Raw genomic sequence first — 22802 nt, 5'->3', positions numbered from 1 at the left:
AACAGTGCTCTACAGTTTACATAGAAAATATTAATCGCACGTATGACATAAATTATTTTCCTCGACCCGAAAACGGCTACTACTCAACGCACTCTAATATGACAATATTTATTACTCAACACAGTTCTCCATTCGTGAGCACATCTTACACTAATTGTGAAAGTGTTGAATTATAAAACTTTAATGTAGGGATTTATTCAATTTTTTCTTTGGACATATATTCTGATAAAACACCGCTAAGATTCTAATATTAAAAAAGTTATGGTGTTCTTAAGAGACATGTTCCTTAAGACTGTTTCCATAAAGCAAGTGAGTCAATCCTTCAATGTTTTTTCCAACATCAAAACTGTTTTTATTTCAATTGGTATATTTCCAGACGCAGTTTTTCCGCTTTTCTTGAGGATGATCCAAATTAGGATCGAAACGTAGAAAGTGTAAAATTAATTTGTAAAATTGCTTTAGTTGTTTAATTGATCGAACCGTTGCGCCGAGATTATAATTCTTGTCTGTTCTTAAGAGTGTCCGAATATTAGTGGGAGTCACTGTATATAGCGGTCCGAATCATTTTCATAAGAAAAACGCCACAAATAAGTTGGTGAAAGTCCTATAAAAAAGTAATTATAAATTTCACACATACAAAAACACTCCGAATCACTATTCACATTATCGAAACCAAGACTGTGGGGAACATCTTCAATAGGACACTTCAGTCTCAACAGTGTCCATTGCTACAGTAAAAAGCCTCGCTGACATGCCTGTCGGTAATACGCCATCTATTACCGACTAATATTAATGTTAGCTGACTCGCTAAGTACACCGTACCCTCCGGACAGTCAAAGGAAGCGGCAAGCTTTTCCACGGACTCTCTCAAACGCTGGATGATTATCCTGAATGATGCAGAGTGCATCGATCGCGCATTACAGCAATTATACACCCAAAGAGCATCGACTACCAAGCATTTTCATCAGGTCATCGGAAGGCACGCGAGCCCTAAATACAGAGTACAACTAGATCAAAGTCCCAGGGTGCGCGCCAGTCTTTCGTTCTTCGCATCCTTGATGATCCTCCAGGAGGTTCTCGCGAGAAGTTCAAAGTCGATCATTCGAAATTCATCATGCTCGCGAAAGAGAGCGACGACTTCTCCCGGGTAGTGACAGCATTTTACTTGAAACTGGTTGGAATCTGGCCTGCCTACAATCCCGCAGAGGAACGACAACGGAGGAAGGCGTTCATATTGACGATGATATTCCTCTTCTTAGGCGGCTACGTCTCAGTCAGAGGTGTTTACTATTCCTATGGCGTCTTGTTCGAAGTAAGTGCAATATTCTGTAAGTGTAACAGTAATGCTTAACTTTTCGGCTGTGTCTAATAGCTTGTTTCTATTTTGGTCCTGTTTCTTGCAATTTCGTGATTTTAGGACTTCATTTTCTGCCTATGCAACAGCGTGGTAGTATCACTGGTCTTAAGCAAGGTAATTTTAGTGTTCTTGCGTAAACCGCAATTTTTCAAGCTGATTGAATACATGGAGAAGAGATTCTGGCACACGAATTACGATTCTTATGAACAAGCGCTATTGAATAAGTGCAAACAATTATCCGTAGTGTTCATTTGTACGTTCAATTTCTTCGCACAAGGAACGGCTTTCAGCTTCTCGATAGAGTCGTCTGTTGGTAAAACTATTGACACATAATTGATTTAGACACGAGAGCATTGCTACACTAAATTCAGCAAATAATAATCAGACGTTTTTCGCATTATTTAGACTATTTTTCTGCTCCCAACGTCACGAGCCGAAGCCTCGTGTTCAACTTGTATACCGATGTGGTTATGAAGCCATTCATTTTTGAGATAACATTGCTGACGCAGGTAATGCAACTTGATTGTTCGAACAATTCTTAGACGTTCCGTAAATACATTTTTTATCTTGTACGTATTATATATCGTCGATGTGAAATGAGACTCTTGCTTGATACTGAAACTATTTATCACATAAGAGAAGTTTAGATTTCTATATTTTCTCTTGTTGACAGTTTTTCGTTTTGGTCGCCACTGGTATTAGCTACATTTGCGTGGACAATTTCATATGCATTTCGAATTTTCACGTAGCTACCCAGTTCCGTATATTACAGTATAGAATTTTGAACCTTGACAAACGGATTCAAACAGAAATAGGTATTGTAACGCCGAGTAAATTACCAGCCGATTATGCTGACAATTGTTATACTGTATTTAAAGATTGCATTAGACAACACCAGGCTCTTATCCGATACTGCGATGATATGGAAGATGTTTTCACGATCGCTGCACTCGCACAAATACTACTTTTTAGCGTATTGATATGTCTCGATGGCTACATTATGTTTCTGGTCAGTATACGTAAATAAATTCATTCCACAACGAAATCAAATTTAAGGGTGCCGGCGCGCCCGTGCAAAAGTGTGGCACACGCACACATCGCTGGATCCGCATATACGTAAATAAAATTACAAGGATTACAAGAACACAAAATGACGCACAACATTGCAATGAGGAGTTCAGAAGCGGTCAATTGTGATTCCTAAAAGTCAAATCTATGTCTGCCCGGTGCCAGAAATGCATATTTTTACGTTATCGAGGAATAATTTGTAGTATTCGGCAGATACACCGCCTGTCACGAGGCATCCAAGGCAAGCATGATATCACAAGATGGCCGCCACTGACAGATTTTCGTAAATATTGAGAGATTTTTTTAGACTTTTAGGAATCACAATTGACAGCTTCTGAACTCCTCATTGCAATGTTAAAGCATCATTTTGTGTTCTTGTAAACCTTGTAATTTCATATACGTATATGCGGATCTAGCGATGTGTGCGTGCGTCACCACACTCTTGCACGGGCGGGCTGACGCCCTTAAACCTCTGCATTGTTTCTTTTCAAATCTTCACAGTTTTTTAATTCTCTGTGCCTCACAGGGTGAATCTTCGCCTTACCGACGCCTGTCTTTTACGTTTCACCTAATCGGTACCATGTGTCAGTTGTGGATGTTCACCTACAGCTGCGATTGCGTGCTGAGAGAGAGCATGGCAGTCGCTGACACTGTCTATGAAACTATATGGAAAAATTTACCGATGAATACCAGTGGGAAAATGTTTCGAATCGATGTACAAGTCGTCATGATTAGATCGAGGGTGCCTTGCTGTCTAACAGCCAGTGGATTCTTTATCGTATCACTGGAAACGTATACTAAGGTGCCGAACATTTGTTAATTTACTTGGGAAGTAAATAGAAAATTTCTATATTTTTCTGAACAACTTCGGCTTGCAAGATTTCGAGAGAAAATGTCACTGTAGTGGCAATCAATTAAAATATCTATTAACCATGTCCGTTGCAGGTTCTAAGTACAGCCGCGTCTTACTTCACGCTTCTAAGACAATATTAATACTCCAACGAAGAGACAATCTATTTTCTGATGGTCGTTTGAATAGCATAGAGTGTTATGCACCTTGAATATGCGTACAGTATTTATATAGACTGAGATATATAGTTTTGAATAAAAATGTTTTCAATATTGATAATACTATCGTTTATAACTTACGGAATTCGTCTTTACCTAGAGAACAACAATAACAAAGTATTATCTGAAAAAGAAATTGCAATGTCCTTGATGGGACCTTCGTGATGTCAAGGGATGAACTTCTTTGCACCATAACGGTTGATCTCTACTGTAACTTCTTCGTGTTTTTCTCAATTCCAAACATTAGGTTCGCCATTCATTTGTGTGAACGAAATTCGTTATTAATATATATTAATATCTGATTTTGTCGATACTCGTGATATACATACACTTGATCTCATGGTCGGTCATCTGTCACTCATAGGTACCATATGATTGCGGCGTCATCTGTGCAAATTGCTGAGCTAGCAAATATTTCGTTTTGTCGGGGGTAAGTGTAGACCGATGTGGATGCCCGAAATTACCCACTACCGTCGGTTATTCAAGCTGTCCAGGCAACAGGTGGTCCATTATTAGATCGAGAAAATAACAGTGCTCTACCGTTTACATAGAAAATATTAATCGCACGTATGACATAAATTATTTTCCTCGACTCGAAAACGGCGACTACTCAACGCACTCTAATATGACAATATTTATTACTCAATGCACTCTAACATGACAATATTTATTACTCAATGCACTCTAATATGACAATATTTATTACTTAACACAGTCCTCCATTCGTGAGCACTTCTTACACTAATTGTTAAAGTGTTGAATTATAAAACTTTAAAGTAGGGATTTATCAATTTTTTCTTTGGACGTATATTCTGATAAAACACCGCTAAAATTCTGAATAAGTTGTTATTTTCGTAAACTATTGCGAAAAACACTCAAAACTTTCGCACTCGCCCAACATTTTCTGCACTGTCTCGATTATTATCCAGTAACAGCACTATCACAGCTATTTCTTCAATGCTAAATTTGAACTGACACTGTCATATTTCGGTTCGTACAGTTCTGATGCTGCTGACATGTCAACTGTTCCCTCTGTCCGAGTACTGCAAACGGCAGTCTGCAAATATCAACGCTGGCCTGTTTCCCGTGCTGTTGCGTGTACGACGACGTTTCTTCGTGCACGCACATTTGTTGTATTTATTGGCATTCGTCTTTGTCCTATGCGACCGTTAGTTACGATCGAGATTCATAGAGGGCTTGACAGTAAGTATCATACATAACTCACGAATCCCATCGACATCTCGCCAATGTTTCCCACCAAGAAAATCTAAAGCGATAATTCAGTCCCGTGAAAAAGAAAACACTGTACACCGATCAAATGAAATGAAATTAAATCACTAACTGAAATTAACTGAAAAATCTAAATTAACACGTTCCGTGCCGAGCCATTTTTGCTCGATAATTAAACAAACTCATGTGCTATGTTCTGGCATTTCTTATAATGCCACCTTCCTTTGGTGAAAATAAATACTACAGTGCTAAACTTGCTATAAAATATATATTTTTAGCTGACATATGTCAAACAAATCAAATTAGAGTACACGTTGCAACAATTCCAAACATTTCGCAAGATCTACAGCCACTTTCTTTTATTTTGTATTTTGCGTTTGCCTTTCTCCGAGCCGCGGCGGCAGCTAGTCACGATTTAGATTCACAGAGGGCTTGATAGCCCTTGCACTGGGTATCATACATAACTCATGAATCTTGTCGACTGTTCGACTATTGCGAAACGGCAATTAGGATACATCTGTGGAGGTAATACGCTTTCTTTGCTGTTCCCCGCCGACTGACTACGTGCACGTAGCTATAAGCATGAATAATGGGCACATATTCGAGGAGTACAAAAGATTGGCAAGTCAAAGAGGCTAGGAAAATGACAAATCGAAGGAAACGTATCGGAATATTGAAGGCCGAGGGGTGGCACGCCAAGATCAATGTCAGGAACTGTTATCCGGTTATTCGAAACTCAAAATGATCGAGACGCGGACCGACGATTTTTCGATCGCTATCACATCGTTTTTCATGAAGGTCGTCGGTTTTTGGTTGTCCGTTGACCCCGTCGAACAACGTCGCAGAGATATCACTCTGACTTACACCGTTGTGCTGATACTGTTCGCTGTCTACATACAAGTTGCTGATTTCTATTACACCGAGGGCGACTTTACCGTGAGTGTTTCGAAAATGTATACACACCGATTTCCATTTCAACTTGCAACATGTCAAAGGTGATTGTAAATGTTAAAGAAATTTATAAAAATTGTGTGGTAGATTTTTGATGCATCAAGTACGTACAAGAGGAAATTGTATGATGAAGCTAATATTTTTCAAATGGAACGTTGTGTTTTTGATTATGATTATTATCATTATGATGATATTACGATTCAGCACGCAAGTCGAACATGTGTAATATATATGTATATTTTGTTGAATACCAACAGGCTTATCTGTTTATATTTGTGAACATATTAACGGTGATCGGAGGCCTGTTCAAAATATTCGTATTGCTTCCGCATAGAAGGGATTTCTTCCGTTTAGTGCACCATCTGCAGCATAATTTTTTGAATTCGGATTACGATCACCACGAGAGGGATATAGTGAACCGGTGTTCGAGTGTCTGTACAATCTTTATTGGACTGCTTACTTTGTTTGCACACTTGACAGCGTTTTGTTACGCTGCGAGCCCATTAATAGGTGAGTCGATTCTAAGAAATTGATCTTGAAGTTTTGGAAAAAAGAACTCGTGTTTGAAAGGAAGTTGAAATTTTCCCCGAGGTCAAGGAAAATACAGAAAATATACGAATTTATATAGAGCCCATATTTTTTACATTAGATTGCACTAACAATTTTAAGAATAACATTTTTTTAATTCTAGCAAATATTGGAAAAAACGAATCGGATAGAGTGCTTCCGTTCAATTTGTGGCTAGATCTGCCGGTGACTATGACGCCGTATTACGAGATACTGTTCATTATCGAGGTACCACCGGTTTAGTCTCTTTTCGAAAAGTTCATCCTAAAAGAAACGAAAGAACATCTTAATTGGAATAATTGTTGAAACAGGTTTTGTCTCTCTATCAAATCTGCGTGGCCTACTTCTGTTTCGACAATTTTCTATGTATCATGAACCTCCACGTGGCCTCACAGTTTCGTATACTACAATACAGACTAACAAACCTGAGGTATAAACAGGATGAACTGGATCGTCTCGTAGATACGAAAATCTGCATGTTGTATTCCACGAAGGACGTTTACGTTACCTTCAAAAGTTACGTACACCAGCACCAAGTTCTTATCGCATATTGCAAAAAGCTGGAAGCGATATTTAATCTGATAGTGTTGGGAGACATACTCACGTTCAGTGTGGTGATTTGCCTCAATGGATGCCAAGCACTTGTGGTTGGTACAATTGTCTACGAATTTCCGACAATTCAATGATCAATGAACTCACTTACATTTGCGATTTGTTGTCCAGACAGAATCTGCAAGGCGATTCATTTTCCTATTTTTCCTGCTCACGTCATTCGTTCATCTCCTGATGTTCACCTACAGTTGCGACGGTGTGATGCGCGAAAGTCTGAAAGTAGCTACGGGAATTTATAATTCGCCGTGGTGTTGTCTGACGTTCAACAAGTATGGAAGAATGTTGCGGAAAGGCGCCATACTCATCATCATGAGGGCCAAAGTCCCTTGCTACATTACAGCTCGAGGATTCTTCCCTATAACCTTAGAAACGTACACGAAGGTAAGTACAAAAGATATAAAAACTGTTTCGTGTCCGCACTCTACCCAGTGTTCCGATTGAACCAACCGTAACTCGCGCATGCGCGGCAATTTCAGCCTCAGTAGCGTAACTATTTCGATGAAATCGGGTAGCTTGAGCACCCCACAGACTTTTAAAAAGTCTTTCTTCACTATTAACTGCCATTTTATAATAAAATATTAACGTTCCGCGTCACGTCTCTCGTCCATCAGTCGTCCCGCTAATAACACCGGTACATTCCCGCCAATATAACTGCCTCAAGGCATCAGGGCCCTGGCCGCCCGGCTGCGTCATTGTAGATACGCTACTGTCTTGGCCGCGCATGCGCGAGTTACGGTTGGTTCAATCGGAACACTGACTCTACCTTCCCCTTCTACAACGCTATTCCCCACTCTTCCGCCGCGGCCCGGTCACGTGTCACAATGTCACGTGACTAATACTGGCAGAGAGAGAGTAACTTTTTCCCCTGAACCTCGCCACGAGACCCTGCGTAAACTATAGGCAAAGATATGCTGGAAAGTATGTCGAGTAAATATTCAAAACAGACCGCTATCATGTCGGTACACGCGAGAGTATGTGCGCCGTAGTATATTCACTACGCACCAGATGCTTCAGAACTTGGGGCGTGTTTCCTCTGGTCCCGTATGTTTCGAACCCTCTGTATGCACATGCAAATTATATGCATTTTACCTCTTACAGGTATGGAGTACAGCAGCTTCGTACTTCACGTTGTTGAGACAAACATTGGATACCATGGGAGACACTTAACACTGCTATGTCGATAAAAAACATACATATACTATATTATATAATGCAAAAAATCTGAATCAATCCAATCTTGTAATATTCGAATATAGTAATAATTAATATATTGCAATGTGGTATAGGTAATAAACAATATATTGGTTTAAATATCGCTGGATCTAATGGTAATGTTTTTATACGAATCTCTCGCTAGTGTTACGGATGACGAACAGATGTCCAAGATTATCTCCAGCAGGAACCGTCCTAGATAAACGAACAGAGCCACCCTGGATAAATTCACATACAGTAATTCTTCAATCGATGACCAACAGCCGTGTTCTGAACGGACGTCAGTGGTGTAGTAGACGCTATTTTTTTATAACTGCGTCTACCGCGCTAGCCGCGCCGAGATTTCAATCGACGAGCCGAACATAGAGAAAATCATAAATCCCCAAAGCAAACGCGATTCAAATAAATCTTGAAAAGGATCCAAACTAGGATCGAAACGTTGATTTTGTTTGATAATTAGCAAAATTGCTTCATAATTAGTAGTAAGCGACCGAACCGTTGCGCCGAAGGCATTTAACATTTATTAACAGCAAATACGATCGATAGAAGAAACATATTTATAGAGAAGGACAGAATGAAATAGTATCGCGTGGCCGAAGCGTGTCGCCGTCGGCGGCACAGTTTAAAGGCCCCTTGCGTCATCACAATGTAACACCAATATTTAGTCTTCTTTATTTTTCATTATTTTTTAATGGCACTTTAACCACCATATTCGTGGCATTTTTCTAATGCAAAATGATACCAAACACGATATAATTTCAACTGTATTTAGTGGTTTAATCGACGATGAAACTTTCGAACGCAACGAAGAAGACCGTATTGGAAAGAAAGAGATCCGGACAGCCGGCGTCGCCGGGACAGTTCAAAGGCCCGCGTTGTCGCTGTTCTTCGTTGCCTTCGAAACTTTCACTATTGAAAAACTTTTTGTAAATTACACATTACAACATCGTGTGTGCAGGTGTTAATTTTAAATCATAATAGAAATATAATCGTTGCATTACAATATCGTTGCACTTCACAACTCCCATGTAGGTTCAATATTCTGATGCGTGGCACGTGCCTCTCGTGCATCGTGTGCAACAAATTTATTAATATAACCATCATTACGTGCGTACCACGTACCTACGTACCACTTTCCAGACCTGTAAGTACACAAGTAATCCAGCTCACGATGAAGTTGAACAATGTCATCAAGAACCCCTTTCTTACTGCAAGAATAGTAGTTGCATCACGAGGTGGCTTCTTCAAGCAGATATTCAAGTTTGTATTTTACAGATGTCTTTCTCCCAGCCGCGTGTCTTGCAGCCGAGATTAAAATTCATAGAGGGCTATAATACTAGAACAATTACGGTGCATGACTTATGATCGTGCGTACTACGGTTTTCATTTTCCCTCGCAATCGAACGACTACGTGCAAGTAGTAATAAGAATAAATACAAAGCATATCTTACTATCAAAGCGACTAGGAAAAGACTCGATTGAAATAGATATACCAACGACGTAATGAAAGCTGATTGCAGCGTGTGCCGGATCAATGTAAGAACCCGTCGGCCAGTTGTTCAAAACTGAAAATGTTAGGGGTGCATACTGACGATTTGTCGATCGCTGTGACAGCGTTTTTCATGAAAGCCACCGGCCTTTGGACATCGAAAAACCGAGCCGAGAAATGGTCGAGAGACGTCGCAGCGTTTTATACCATCTTCACGATGTCTCTCTTCATTTTGCTGCAATCAACCGCTTTCATCCGTGGCGGGCTCGATTTCAGTGTAAGTGAATTAGGTTAGTTATCTACTTGAATTGTGAAAGGTGACACAATTCGGAATTCGGTGATTTTCTATGAAAACTTATTGGGGAGTGTAGAATAAAATTGAGTTCCTTGTAAAAACAAAATCTTTAACACTTTTAGATTATTTTTTTTCGAATTGTGACGTAATATATGTAGATATAGGATTTAGTAGCGATGGCAATTTCAATTGTAGACCATTTTAGGTAACCCGGCTTGTTTACGACAGAATCACAGACCTTTTCTAAAATAAATATATTTTGCACACTTGGCTGTGAATGTGTTAATGCAATTTTAAGTGTATATGTTTGATAGTTTACAATATTCGCAGGCTTTCCTGTATTCACTTGTCAGCATTCTGAGCGTGAGCGATGGCCTGTTCAAAATGTGCGTGGTGTTCGTGTACAAGAAGGATTTCTTGACTTTAGTGGTCCATCTACGACGACAGTTCTTAGAATCGGATTACGACACCTACGAGAGACCAATGGTGGACGCAACGAAGAAAACCTGCGCGGTTTTTATTCTCCTCCTCACCGTATTCACTAACATGACAGCACTTTCCTACATCGTAGTCCCACTGATAGGTAAGTCGTGTGACAATTTGTATTAGAACAATATTATATTGAGCACTCTACGTACAATGTCGATCTTTATTGTAGTCAGTATTGGGCGAAACGAAACAGACAGACTGCTTCCGTTCAGCTTGTGGGAAGTGCCGTTCAGTTATACACCATACTACGAAGTAACATTTTTTGTGGAGGTATTATCGCGTATTCTATGTTTATAAAATCGTGTTATCAATTTATTGAGCGAGTAGACTCGTTTTTCCAGGATTGCCAGGTTGCGCGTTCTCATTTCTTGGTAATACAAAAATTGGGGGTTTCAGTAGTCAAAAACGCTAGATAAAAGATCGATCTAGGCCGCTATCGCCGTCAAAAATTCGATTTTTTCGTTTACGAAATAATTTGCATTATTCGGAAGCATACAATTGCGAATGTAGCTATTTTCTTTTATCTTGCGCTTTTCGTTACTGAAAAATCCCGTCTTTGTATTATCGAGAAATGAAAACGCGCATCCCGAACCCCTGAAAATCTGGAAACGAGTGCACCGCCTTAACATCTCATTGGCTGCATTTTGTTCAATCGTCGGTTGTTACGGACATACACTAACGAGCATAACTGATTCAACACACTTTAAATCAGAATAACTTTTTTATGAATGGACCAAACTAAGTAAATGACGTTTAAAAAATAATTTGAAAAAATGCATTTGGTCGGAATTGCGAAAAAAATAGTAACAATTGATTTTTACTACTTTTTTAGCTGGGCCAATAACGAAAATTTCAAAGATGTATTTTTGGTCAACTCGTATAAATTGTATACGCTCTTTGAAATTGGTTAATTGGTTTACGCTATAAACGATCAAAAGTGGTAAAAATTGCAATTTTTCAAGATTTTCAGCCTTTTTACCACTTCTGATCGTTTATAATTCGCAAACCAATTAACCAATTTCAATGAAATTGAAATTTGACCAAACACATCTTTTAAATTTTCCCTAAAACGTTTCGCTCGCTTCAAGAAAGTTTATATTATTACATAGTAACCTTAAATAACATTTCTAGATAACTAAGTAGGGGTTTTTTCGAAGAAACATTACAATGAACATTATTACCGTATTACGTACGGCTATTCGGCTGTGTAAATTTGCTTCTTGTATCCTACGTTTGACCATACTCACGGAAATTGGATGTTGCCGTCCGCGATTAAATTCACTTGCTATTTCAGGTGCTCTTTTTCTGCGATTTCGTTTACTCATCGATAGAAGATATCGATCCTCTGCTGGTGTACTTATTCTCGACGGGCCTGGTACCTCGATATCTTTACCTCTAATCAATTGCCGACGTTCATAAACGCATTTAGGAATTTCTTCTCTTAAAATGTTTATTGTAAAGTTTCTTCGGAGAACCCTCATTAGTTATGTGTAATAGAAAGGTTATTTAAGATTACTGTGTAATAATATAAACTTTCTTGAAGCGAACGAAACGTTTTAAATTATTATATTTTAAAATGTTTTCTCTTGGCCGAATTTCCATGAGCGGTAGTGTAGGTTTAGCAAACGTATACTCAGACCCGGGCAACTTCTTCCCCGATGTAGCTTCGCGACTCCCACTACCAGAGTATCGGTTCCCCCACTTACCCTGCTTTGCCTTGCGTAACTGCGAATAAACTGTCTCGCAGGTGTAGGGAGAAGAATGGTCTGCTGCTCGCGAGCCGTAAGTTGTCCAGGCCTGGTATACACGCATAAATTCATCAAAATTATAACAAAGTAATGAGACCATTTTTCATACAACGTCAATTGAAATGATTAGAAATCGAGAATAATTGAATTTTTTTTTCAACTTTCCATCGAAACAGGCTTTACTTATTTACCAGTCCGGTATATGTCATTTTTGCTTCGACAATGTTCTCTGCATCATGAATCTTCACGTGACTACACAATTTCGCATACTGCAGTATAGACTATCGAACCTGAAGAGCAGTACTGTCCTCGAAGATTCGGACACCCGAGTGCCAAGCGCCGCGGAGAATACTCACAGTCTATTCAAGAGATACGTCCAACAGCATCAGACGCTTATTGCATTTTGCAACAAGCTTGAAGAAGTATTCAATCTGATGGTGTTGAGTGAAATGCTCACCTTCAGCGTGGTGATATGTCTCGACGGATTGCAAGTGATTATGGTTAGTATAACCAAAATCTATATAAAATTTTAAAAACTGTCTGAACATTATTTGAAATTGGGAAGAAAGTGATTCAATGGCTCTGAAACTCTATTAGCACACTTTACCGAAAGAGAAGATCCATAACATTTAATATACTGGGAATTAATTATTCACAGATACGTTTTGTTATTAGATATTTCGATTTTTAATTAAATGAATATGGCAAACAGTTTATGTGAGCTGACAGAGAACGAAATATACTTATGGTTATATTTTGTTTAGGCAACTACAGTTGCTGGCAGACGTTATACTTTTCTATTTTTCCTTATGACCACGTTCGTGCAGCTGTTGATGTTCACCTATAGCTGTGATGGGTTAATTCAGGAAAGTCTGAATGTGGCAACGGCAGTTTACAGTTCACCGTGGACTTACTTGCCCATGAATAAACACGGGAAAATGTTGCGAAACGACGTCGTAATGGTTATCATGAGATCCAGAATCCCTTGTTGCTTAACAGCCAAAGGATTCTTCCCGATATCTTTGCAAACGTACACGAAGGTACGAAAAATTACGAAGAAGCGCCATCTACGTTTCTATAGCAAATAATAAGGACCCGTTCAAACACGGCGGTTCAAACACATACTATAGTCATAGTCTGCATCGGAAACATTGTACACACGTGAAATTACGAGGTCTGCTCCTTGCAGGTATGGAGTACAGCTGCTTCGTACTTCACATTGTTGAGACAGACGATGGATGAATTGGAAAGTTCTTAGTTCTGCTACTTCGATAGAAGATGTCTAGTTCCAGCATGTTAAGAAGATTTTTAACAGTTTATTATATAAATTGTATGTGAAACAGTTCACTGTGTGCGTATTAAAATGCCTTATATCGAATGCCTGTGAATCTGTTTTACAACACCGTGACACCTCACAACGGACGATTTTTATAGCTACATAATTGACGATGCTTAGAACCGTTCACAGCTCTGAATAATAATTTTAAAAAATTTACTTTCCATGATATCTCGTGATATCCTCAATGAAACAGCTATTCAGTTTGTGTTCCTTCTCGAGAATCCATTCTCGAGAAATTTTATAATTGGTTATTTCTCATTTCTCAAGAAATTACAGTATTTCTCGAGAAATTTAAATCTAGGAAAATTCTTATGAATCGCATATATTTTATAACATATTTTCGGATATGAACAAATACGTATGTACTACAATCAGTCAAAATATGCTACATTTTCGTGTAGGTATTTAAATATCTCTGTTACTTGTGATTATACGAAAAAATGTCAGAGGAGAAGTTCTATAAGGTAAATATAATGGCAAAATAAAAAAATTTTTTCGAAATCATATTTCGAAATATTAAGGTCATCGTTATTTTTATTTAAAGGAGGTCATATAATTATTCTATATTCCTATTCAGAAAAGAAAACAGATCCAACGATGTGCTATGTTCCATAGTTAAGGTGAATTTCACAATTTTCAAAATTTTCAATTTGAGTGCGCCACGTGATCCTTTTATCCGATCGATCTCAAACTTTCGATGAATATTATCAATGATATTCCAAATATCATAAGTTTTCCAATATTTTTTAGTTTATTAAAAATTCTAGAGAATGCTCGAGAATTCTCGAGAAATATAGTCTTATTTCTCATTTCCCGAGAAATGAAAAATGTTGAGAAATCAGGAATACTATATTCAGTTAGTTTAATTGCTACAAATTGAGTAGGTACATAAATGACGATTTGGATGTTTCCCCTCCGGTTTATAGTTTAATGCGTGAGGAATAGCAAATTGTGCAACAAAATAATACCTAGGCTGCGGATCTTTATGCAAAATACGAATATTCTGCATTGATTGTGGGAAGCAAGAATACAATAAAAATGGATTGCATCCCTTAATGAATTTTTCTATTACTGTTTTATTTAGAGATCCCCAATCCAATAATACGCATTATTACCTACGTACATACGTGCGAATGCTGTGACACATTGTAAGTCCACAAGAAATCGAGCTCACGATGAAGTTGAACGACGTTACCGAGGAAACCCTTTTCTTGATGCGAAAAAAGTAGCTGCGTCACAGGGTGGTTTTTCCAAGCAGATATTCAATTTTGTATTTTACAGTTGTCTTTCTCCCAGCTGCGTGTCTTGTGGCCGCGATCAAGGTTCACAGAGGGCTATAATACTAGAACAATTACGGTGCATGACTTATGATCGTGCGTACTACGGCGAAGGGACGGCAATTATAAATGCATGTGCAGATGCATGGTAACCGGTTTTCGCTTTCCCTTCCGATCGGACGACTACGTGCAAGTAGTAATAAGACTAAATACAAAGTATACAGCAGGTGAATATAAAATGCGAGACAATCAAAGCGACTAGAAACCGACTGAATTGATGCAAGTGTACCGAGACATAATGAAGGTTGACTGTAGCCTGTGCAAGATCAATGTCAGAGAACTTGTCAGTGAATTGTTCAAAACTGAAAATGTTCGGGATAGATACTGACGATTTTTCAATCTCTCTGGCATCGATTTTCATGAAGATCACCGGTATTTGGACATCCAAGAACCGAATCGAGCAATGTTCCAGAACATTCGCTGCGTGTTATACTTTCTTCATGGTGGCTCTCTGTATTTTCGTGCAGTCTCTAGAGCTCATTCGTGGCGGGCTGGATGCTGCTGTTAGTGTTTATGCAACTTATCTACTTCGTTCGTAAAAGGTGTCTAATACTTGTCATCGCGGTGCAATTCGGATTTCGGTGATTTTCTATAAGAATTAATTGCAGAGTGTAGAATAAAATTGGTTGAAAAAATCAATTCTGAGTGACTGTCTTGTACGCGTGCATTTGTGTTCACAATCAATTAAGTATTCATCAGTTATTAGTAGACTGCGGATCTTTATGCAAAATAAAAATATTGTGCACTGATTGTGGAAAGCAGTAGTTTAATAAAAAATCATTTCACCCCTTGACAGTGTTTTTACGTTGGAAACAACATAACAATATTCTTAGAATGTTTATATTTTTTCACTGTTTTATATTTCACCCGGTTAATTTCGTTATAAATACATAAAGATCCGCAGTCTAGTTATTAGGTTTCTTTGAAAATTATAACACCATTGGGTAATTTTTCTAACACTCAAATTTATCTTAATAGTTACTTAACGTGTAACTATTAATAATATCACTATTTGTAGATTTAGATGATATTGTACTACTTTATTATATTTTTTAATGTTCGCAGGGTATTCTATATGCCACCATCAATGTTCTATGCGCGATGAACGACCTATTCAAGCTGGTCGTGCTGTTCGTGTACAAGAAGGACTTTCTCAGTTTAGTTGTCCATCTGCAACGACAGTTTTTGGAATCGCAGTATGACACCAATGAGAAAACTATATTAGACGCATGTAAAAGCACCTGTGCGATTTTCATCGGTTCCTTTACCTTCTTTACACATGTGACTTTAATTGGCTACATCCTAGGCCCACTGATTGGTAAGTCGACCAAATGTAGAGTAAAACTTGTAACAGTTTGTATTAGAACAAGCCTGGCCAACCCACATGGTTTCGCGGGCCACTTTGATGACGCGTAACGTTACAGCGGGTCGCACTTTAGATAAACATGATATTAAAAAATGTAATACAAATACCAAATGAATAAAACTTTATTATATACTATGGTTCAATATAATTAATTCTCGAGTGTTAATTAATGAGATATTTGTTTATCCTTTCTTTCACTTAATTTTTGTAAATCAATATTTATGTTCGACGTTGCACATCTTTTGTTAGCTGGTTTTCTAAATCGGCATCAATTAATGAAGCACGTGATGATCTCTTCGTCATCTTCGAAAAACTGTTTCACAAACATACGAGGATGCAAAAGCACTTACAACTCGTTGTGCAAAATATCTTAAGTTGTGGAATATCTCTCGGGTGTAATATAAGTATTGTAAAAATTAATTACTAATGTGGACGCAAAAATTTGTTTCATTTCTATGTTGCACTGTAACTCGATTATATCAAAGATATTAAACCTAGAACTCGAGTTCGTAGTCACACTTGCGCATTATAACAATGACACATCATTTATTTAATATTTTTTGAATACATATAACGAGGAACAAAAGGCCCGGCGGGCCGCGTGTTGGCCACGCCTGTATTAGAACGATCAACTTAATGTGCGACAACTTTAATTGCAGTAAGCATTGGGAAAAACGAATCGGACAGGCTCTTTCCATTCGCCTTGCCGGAATCACCGCTCTATGCCACACCATACTACGAGATAACCTTTTTTGTGCAGGTAGTATCATGTCTTCTATATTACGAAAATTATAGTAGCAAAATCGTGAGTAATTGAATGCTTACCTACCCATCGAAACAGGCTTTACTCGTATATCAGGCTGGTATTTGTCATTTTTGCGTCGACAATATTCTGTGCATCATGAATCTTCATGTGGCCACACAATTTCGAATACTGCAGTACAGACTATCAAACCTGAAAAGTGAGAATGTTGGTGATGATCCAGTCACGCGTGTGCCAAGTGCCGCAGAGAATTCTTACATGACGTTCAAGAGATGCGTCCAGCACCACAAGATGCTTATTGCGTATTGCAACAAGCTTGAAGAAGTATTCAATCTGATAGTGTTTTCGCAAATACTCATCTTTAGCGTGCTGATATGTGTGAATGGGTTGCAAATACTTGTGGTTAGTATGAATAACTACAATTTCTTTCTTGGTATCTTAAAGTTGAAATCACCCCTAAATGATTAAGAAACATATTCGAGACGTGACAATTCTACTTGAAATCATTTACAAACCTGCAAAGTACATGCTCATATCTTGTTTAGGATACTAACGTTGGCAGACGTTATACCTCTGTATTTTTCCTTGCAACCTTCTTCGTTCAGCTGTTGATGTTCACTTATAGCTGCGACGGTTTAATTCAAGAAAGTCTGAATGTAGCACCAGCAGTTTATAGTTCTCCATGGGCTTGCTTGCCTATGACTATATATGGAAAAATGTTGCGAAAAGATGTCATACTAGTTATCATGAGATCTAGAATTCCTTGTTGCTTAACTGCCAAAGGATTCTTCCCAATATCTTTGGAAACGTACACGAAGGTACGACGATAATATTTCGTTTAAGTTATTAATTATTCGTGAGGCACACAAAATTTGAAACGTCTGTACAAGTGCAATATGAATGATTGCAATAATTTTCGCGAAAACGATTTGATATTTAAAATTTAGAATGACCTTTCTCCATCAGCTATGGAAATTTTGATATTCTCAAATATTAAAGTGAATTATCATTCCATGAGTTAAGAATTAATTACATGAGTATTTAATTACATCTTCATTTACATGTGCAAAAATGGACTATAATTACAATAAGAAAACGGTTAAATGGTCCAAAACATAAAACTTAGTGGTTTAAAAGAACACTGAAGTAATTGTTAGACTCAATTACAATTACCGTAATCGTGTTAAGTAATTGCAATTACTCCCTTCACAATTACTGTAATTGTAATTGTGGTTCGCAATATCAAGCAATTGTAATTGGCAGTTTCAATTACTTAACGCCAAAATGGCACTAAAAAAAATTAATTCGAAACCTACTCAATGGAAATGTCGAAAAAGAACAAACAGAAAGCATATGTTACAAATTATCCGACTCTAACTTTGAAATGAGGGTCATTTTGAAAAGTAATGGTAATCGGTTATGCGAAATATCAAATAATTAGCTACAAATAAATATTTAATGAATAATAAATATTTCCTAACATATGCTTTTTGTTTGTTCTTTATAGACGTTTCCATTGAGTAGGTATCTAATTAATGTTGTAATTGCAAGTACCAATTACAATTACTTGTAATTGCAACTATCAATTACAATTACTTGTAACTGCAGAAATAAAATTACAATTACGTCTAATTGTAATTGATAATTGCAATTACTTTGGCTCAATCAGTAATTGTAATTGCGGACCACATTTACAATTACAGTGATTCATCAAGTAATTGCAATTACCAATTACAATTACATGTAATTGTAATTGTATTTCTGCAATTTCAAATTGCAGTAATTGGTAAGTAATTATAATTGTAATTGCAATTGTAATTGAAATTACATTTTGCCCAACTCTGTCCCACAGTTCATCGAGAACATGTACAAAATTATTTTTATTTTTAAATTTATATAAAATTTACTTTTAATTATACCCTCTCTACTTTTTAAAATGATGTGCTTTCCTTCTCGTAGGTATGGAGTACAGCTGTGTCATACTTCACGCTGTTGAGACAGACGATGGATGATCTCGAAAAGTCTTAATGCTCCTATATCGGTCGAAGATGTTTAGTTTTAGTATTTCAAGGAGATGTTGAACATTTTGCTGCAAATGTTATATGATTCGGTTCACTGTGTGCATATTAAAGTGTTTTGCATTGGCTGTGTATGAATCTGTTTTACAACACCGCGGCCGCGAAAGTGTCCAACGAATTTATAATAATAGTTATTACTTGCGTACGTACGTGCGAAATGTCGTGAAAGTTTCCGAACCTGCCAGTCCACAACTAATCCAGCTCACGATGAAGATGAACGATGTTTCCGAAAACCCCTATCTTGTTGCAGAAAAAAAGTAGTTGCATTGCAAGGTGGTTTCTTGACGCAGATATTCAATTTTGTATTTTACAGTTGTCTTTCTCCCACGTGTCTTGCAACCACGATCAAGATTCACAGGGGGATATAATGCTAGAACAATTACGGTACGTGACTTATGATCTTGCGTACCACGATGAAGGGACGGCAATAATTATAAATGCATGTGTAGATGCATGGCAATAGGTTTTGATTTTCCCTTCCAATCGAACGACTGCGTGCAGGTAGTAATAAGACTAAATACAAAGTATACAGCAGGTGAATATGGAATGCGAGACAATCAAAGCGACTGGAAAACGACTGAATTGATGTAAGTGTGCCAAGAAAGTGATGGTTGATCGTAGTGTGTGCCGGATCAATGTCAGAAATTGTCAGTGAATTGCTCCAATCTAAAAATGTTCGGGATAGGTACAGACGATTTTGCAATCTCTCTAGAATCGATATTCTTGAGGTTGGCCGGTATTTGGACGTCCAAGAATCGACTGGAGCAATGTTCTCGAACTGTCGCAGCATGTTATACCATCTTCATGGTATCTCTCTGTATTCTCGTGGAGTCTTTGGATGTGTTTCGTGGGGATCAGGACGCAGGTGTAAGTGTTTATGTAACTCGTGTACTTCGATTGTTAAAGGTGTTTAATTGTCGCAGTGTTTTATTATTTAAGTTATTACTTATTCCTAAGACAGATAAAATTTGGAAGAACAATTTGCGCGAACACTGTCATTTGCAAATTTTCACGTGGAAGGTTCATATTTAAAATTTAGATTAATTTTTCCCAATTCGGTACTCGAGGAACTCAATTCAGAATTCGTTGACTTTCTGTGAGAAACAACTGGAGCGTGCAGAATAACGTATGCGTGCTGTTAGTGGATTTAGATGATATTTTACTATGCTCAATTGAATCATAGCATTCTTAATTTACATTTTGAAGGGAGTAGACTCGTTTTCAATACTGCAAGGGAGCGGCATGTGCATTCCCATTTCTCGATAATGCAATAATGCAAAGATATGGTTTTTCAGTAGTCAAAAGCGTTCAATAAAAGATCAATCTATGCCGCAGTCGCCCTCAAAAGTCCTATTATTTTCTTTTGCGGGGTGTAATTTGCATTATTCGGCAGCATGTAGCTGTCAGAGCTTTATGAAAGTAAGCTACATGCGCATTCCGAATAATGTAAATTACTCCTCGTAAACGTAAAACCTAGATAGATCTTTCATCTAGCGCTTCCCCTACTGTAAAACCACATCGCATGTATTTTCGAGAAATGAGAAGGCGCATCCCGCGCGCTTGCAATCTTGGAAAAATTAGTCCACCTCCTTCAGAGTTCAGTGACTAAGTATTATAGTTCATAATATCCGCAGGGTCTTCTATATTCACTCGTAAATGTCCTATGCACGGCCAATGACCTATTCAAAATGTGTGTGCTGCTCGCGTATAAGAAGGACTTTTTGGATTTACTGGCCCATCTACGACAACATTTTTTGGAATCGCAGTATGACAGCAATGAGAAAACTATATTAGACGCATGTAAACGTACCTGCGCGATTTTCATCGGTTCCTTCACCTTTTTCTCACATTTGACGATACTTGGTTATATCCTAGTTCCACTGTTACGTAAGTCGACTGAACGTATTGGGTTGGCAAATAAGTTCGTTCGGTTTTTGTGATTTATTCCACTCTAAAAAACCGAACGAACTTATTTGCCAACTCAATAGAATGAAACTTGTGACAGTGCGTAGTAGAACGATCATCTTGTCGTGTGACATTTTTTAATTGCAGTAAGTATTGGGAAAAACGAATCGGACCGGCTCTTTCCATTCGCCTTGCCGGAATCACCGCTCTATGCCACACCATACTACGAGATAGCCTTTTCTGTGCAGGTAGTATAATGTCTTCTATATTACGAAAATTATTCTAGCAAAATCGTGAGTAATTGAATTTTTTTCGTACCCATCGAAACAGGCTTTAATCGTATATGAGATTGGTCTATGTCATTTTATCGTCGACAATATTCTGTGCATCATGAATCTTCATGTAGCCACGCAATTTCGAATACTGCAGTACAGACTGTCAAACCTGAAGAGTGAAGATGTTGTTGAAGATTCAACCTCGCGAGTGCCAAGTACCACAGAGAATTCTTACATAATGTTCAAGAAATGTGTCCAGCACCACAAGATGCTTATTGCGTATTGCAACAAGCTTGAAGAACTATTTAGTCCGGTGGCGTTCTCGCAAATAATCATCTTTAGCGTGCTGATATGTCTGAATGGGTTGCAAGTACTTGTGGTTAGTATAAGTTAGCTAATTCGACCTTTGCATAACTAGGAAAAAATTCAATTTGGAATAATAACAATTTGTGTAGTAGAAATTTTGAAATGATATTGGGATTAGACATTTAAAAGTATGTCTTTTTAGTGTCAATTTCTTTGTACCTTAAACTAAAATCACCCTAAATGATCAAAAAACACAATTTGATGTGGCAATTCTTCTAGAAATCTTTGACAAACCTGCAAACTACATGCTCATATCTTGTTTAGGATACTAATGTTGGCAGACGTTATACCGCTCTGTTTCTGCTTGCCACCTTTTTCGTTCAGCTGTTGATGTTCACTTATAGCTGCGACTGTTTAATTCAGGAAAGTCTGAAAGTAGGACCTGCAGTTTATAGTTCTCCGTGGGCTTACTTGTCTATGACTTTATATGGAAAAATGTTGCGAAAAGACGTCGTACTAGTTATCATGAGATCTAGAATTCCTTGTTGCCTAACAGCCAAAGGATTCTTCCCAATATCTTTGGAAACGTACACGAAGGTACGATGATAATTTCGTTTTAGTTATTAATTATTCGTGAGGCACATAAAATTTGAAACTTCCGTACAAGTGCGGTGTGAATGATTGCAATAATTTTCGCGGACACGATATTTGATATTTAAAATTTAGAATGATCTTTTGATATTCACAAATATTAAAGTGAATTATCATTGCACATAATTTGTTGCAGTTCGTCGAAAACGTGTACACGTAAAATGATGTGCTTTGCTTCTCGTAGGTATGGACTACAGCTGTGTCATACTTCACGCTGTTGAGACAGACGATGGATGACTTCAAATAGTCTTGATTCTCATATATCTTTCCAAGATGTTGAGTTTTAGTATAATCAAGGGAATGTTGAACATTTTACTGTAAATGTTATGTGACTCGGTTCACTGTATCCTTATTAAAATATTTCGCATCGACTGTGTATGAATCTGTGTTACAACACCGTGCCCGCGAAAGTATCCACCAAATTTATAATAATTAGACTGCGGATGTTTATGCAATTTTAAGAAAGCGAAATAAAGTAGAATCTGATTTTCCGTGGTACATAGTAGCCTTTCTAGATCTGAAATAAACTAAAATCGTACTAAATTCTGTCATATTTTATATCTTAACACTTTTACAACATATTCAAAAGCCATAGTTGTATAAATATCTGCAGACCAATAATAATTATTATTACCTACGTACGTGCGGATGTCGTGAAAAATTGCAATTGCGTACCACTATTCCGGACCTGTAACT

The 22802-nt window shown here is 37.7% G+C and overlaps 4 protein-coding genes across 4 annotated transcripts; all 4 read left to right on the top strand.

Annotated features, from left to right (window-relative positions):
- The first annotated feature begins 1114 nt into the window (after positions 1-1114).
- Positions 1115-8135, top strand: LOC143219264 (odorant receptor Or2-like). The gene is made up of 8 exons (XM_076445268.1): positions 1115-1312; positions 1418-1471; positions 5522-5659; positions 5932-6184; positions 6366-6469; positions 6553-6888; positions 6965-7234; positions 7952-8135. Exons 1-8 carry the CDS (start codon positions 1115-1117, stop codon positions 8018-8020), a joined length of 1422 nt encoding a protein of 473 aa, XP_076301383.1. The 3' UTR covers positions 8021-8135.
- A 1501-nt stretch (positions 8136-9636) lies between these two features.
- On the top strand, positions 9637-13344 carry LOC143219263 (odorant receptor 13a-like). Its single transcript, XM_076445267.1, has 6 exons — positions 9637-9831; positions 10180-10432; positions 10508-10608; positions 12263-12586; positions 12851-13126; positions 13276-13344. The coding sequence occupies exons 1-6, from the start codon at positions 9637-9639 to the stop codon at positions 13342-13344; spliced, it is 1218 nt and encodes a 405-aa protein (XP_076301382.1).
- A 1687-nt stretch (positions 13345-15031) lies between these two features.
- On the top strand, positions 15032-19307 carry LOC143219262 (odorant receptor 10-like). Its single transcript, XM_076445266.1, has 6 exons — positions 15032-15265; positions 15828-16080; positions 16788-16888; positions 16970-17293; positions 17437-17709; positions 18851-19307. The coding sequence occupies exons 1-6, from the start codon at positions 15032-15034 to the stop codon at positions 18917-18919; spliced, it is 1254 nt and encodes a 417-aa protein (XP_076301381.1). The 3' UTR covers positions 18920-19307.
- Positions 19308-21113: 1806 nt separating this feature from the next.
- On the top strand, positions 21114-22543 carry LOC143219261 (odorant receptor 13a-like). The gene is made up of 3 exons (XM_076445265.1): positions 21114-21528; positions 21780-22052; positions 22291-22543. Exons 1-3 carry the CDS (start codon positions 21265-21267, stop codon positions 22351-22353), a joined length of 600 nt encoding a protein of 199 aa, XP_076301380.1. The 5' UTR covers positions 21114-21264; the 3' UTR covers positions 22354-22543.
- Positions 22544-22802: the final 259 nt, after the last annotated feature.

The sequence above is a fragment of the Lasioglossum baleicum genome, unplaced genomic scaffold (assembly GCF_051020765.1).
Source record: "Lasioglossum baleicum unplaced genomic scaffold, iyLasBale1 scaffold0021, whole genome shotgun sequence".
Lineage (NCBI taxonomy): Eukaryota > Metazoa > Arthropoda > Insecta > Hymenoptera > Halictidae > Lasioglossum > Lasioglossum baleicum.
Note: the sequence above shows the minus strand (reverse complement) of the source record. Positions and strands in the feature narration are given on the sequence as shown.

Bases quoted from the DNA above. Each gene is read 5' to 3' on its own strand.
- LOC143219264 (XM_076445268.1), top strand. From the start codon at position 1,115: ATGCTCGCGAAAGAGAGCGACGACTTCTCCCGGGTAGTGACAGCATTT. The intron at 6,889-6,964 runs GTTGGTACAATT...TTTGTTGTCCAG, and splicing joins ATGGATGCCAAGCACTTGTG to ACAGAATCTGCAAGGCGATT. The intron at 7,235-7,951 runs GTAAGTACAAAA...TACCTCTTACAG, and splicing joins CCTTAGAAACGTACACGAAG to GTATGGAGTACAGCAGCTTC.
- LOC143219263 (XM_076445267.1), top strand. From the start codon at position 9,637: ATGTTAGGGGTGCATACTGACGATTTGTCGATCGCTGTGACAGCGTTT. The intron at 10,433-10,507 runs GTAAGTCGTGTG...TCTTTATTGTAG, and splicing joins CATCGTAGTCCCACTGATAG to TCAGTATTGGGCGAAACGAA. The intron at 10,609-12,262 runs GTATTATCGCGT...CCATCGAAACAG, and splicing joins AAGTAACATTTTTTGTGGAG to GCTTTACTTATTTACCAGTC.
- LOC143219262 (XM_076445266.1), top strand. From the start codon at position 15,032: ATGTCAGAGAACTTGTCAGTGAATTGTTCAAAACTGAAAATGTTCGGG. The intron at 16,081-16,787 runs GTAAGTCGACCA...CTTTAATTGCAG, and splicing joins CATCCTAGGCCCACTGATTG to TAAGCATTGGGAAAAACGAA. The intron at 17,294-17,436 runs GTTAGTATGAAT...TATCTTGTTTAG, and splicing joins ATGGGTTGCAAATACTTGTG to GATACTAACGTTGGCAGACG.
- LOC143219261 (XM_076445265.1), top strand. From the start codon at position 21,265: ATGAATCTTCATGTAGCCACGCAATTTCGAATACTGCAGTACAGACTG. The intron at 21,529-21,779 runs GTTAGTATAAGT...TATCTTGTTTAG, and splicing joins ATGGGTTGCAAGTACTTGTG to GATACTAATGTTGGCAGACG. The intron at 22,053-22,290 runs GTACGATGATAA...TGCTTCTCGTAG, and splicing joins CTTTGGAAACGTACACGAAG to GTATGGACTACAGCTGTGTC.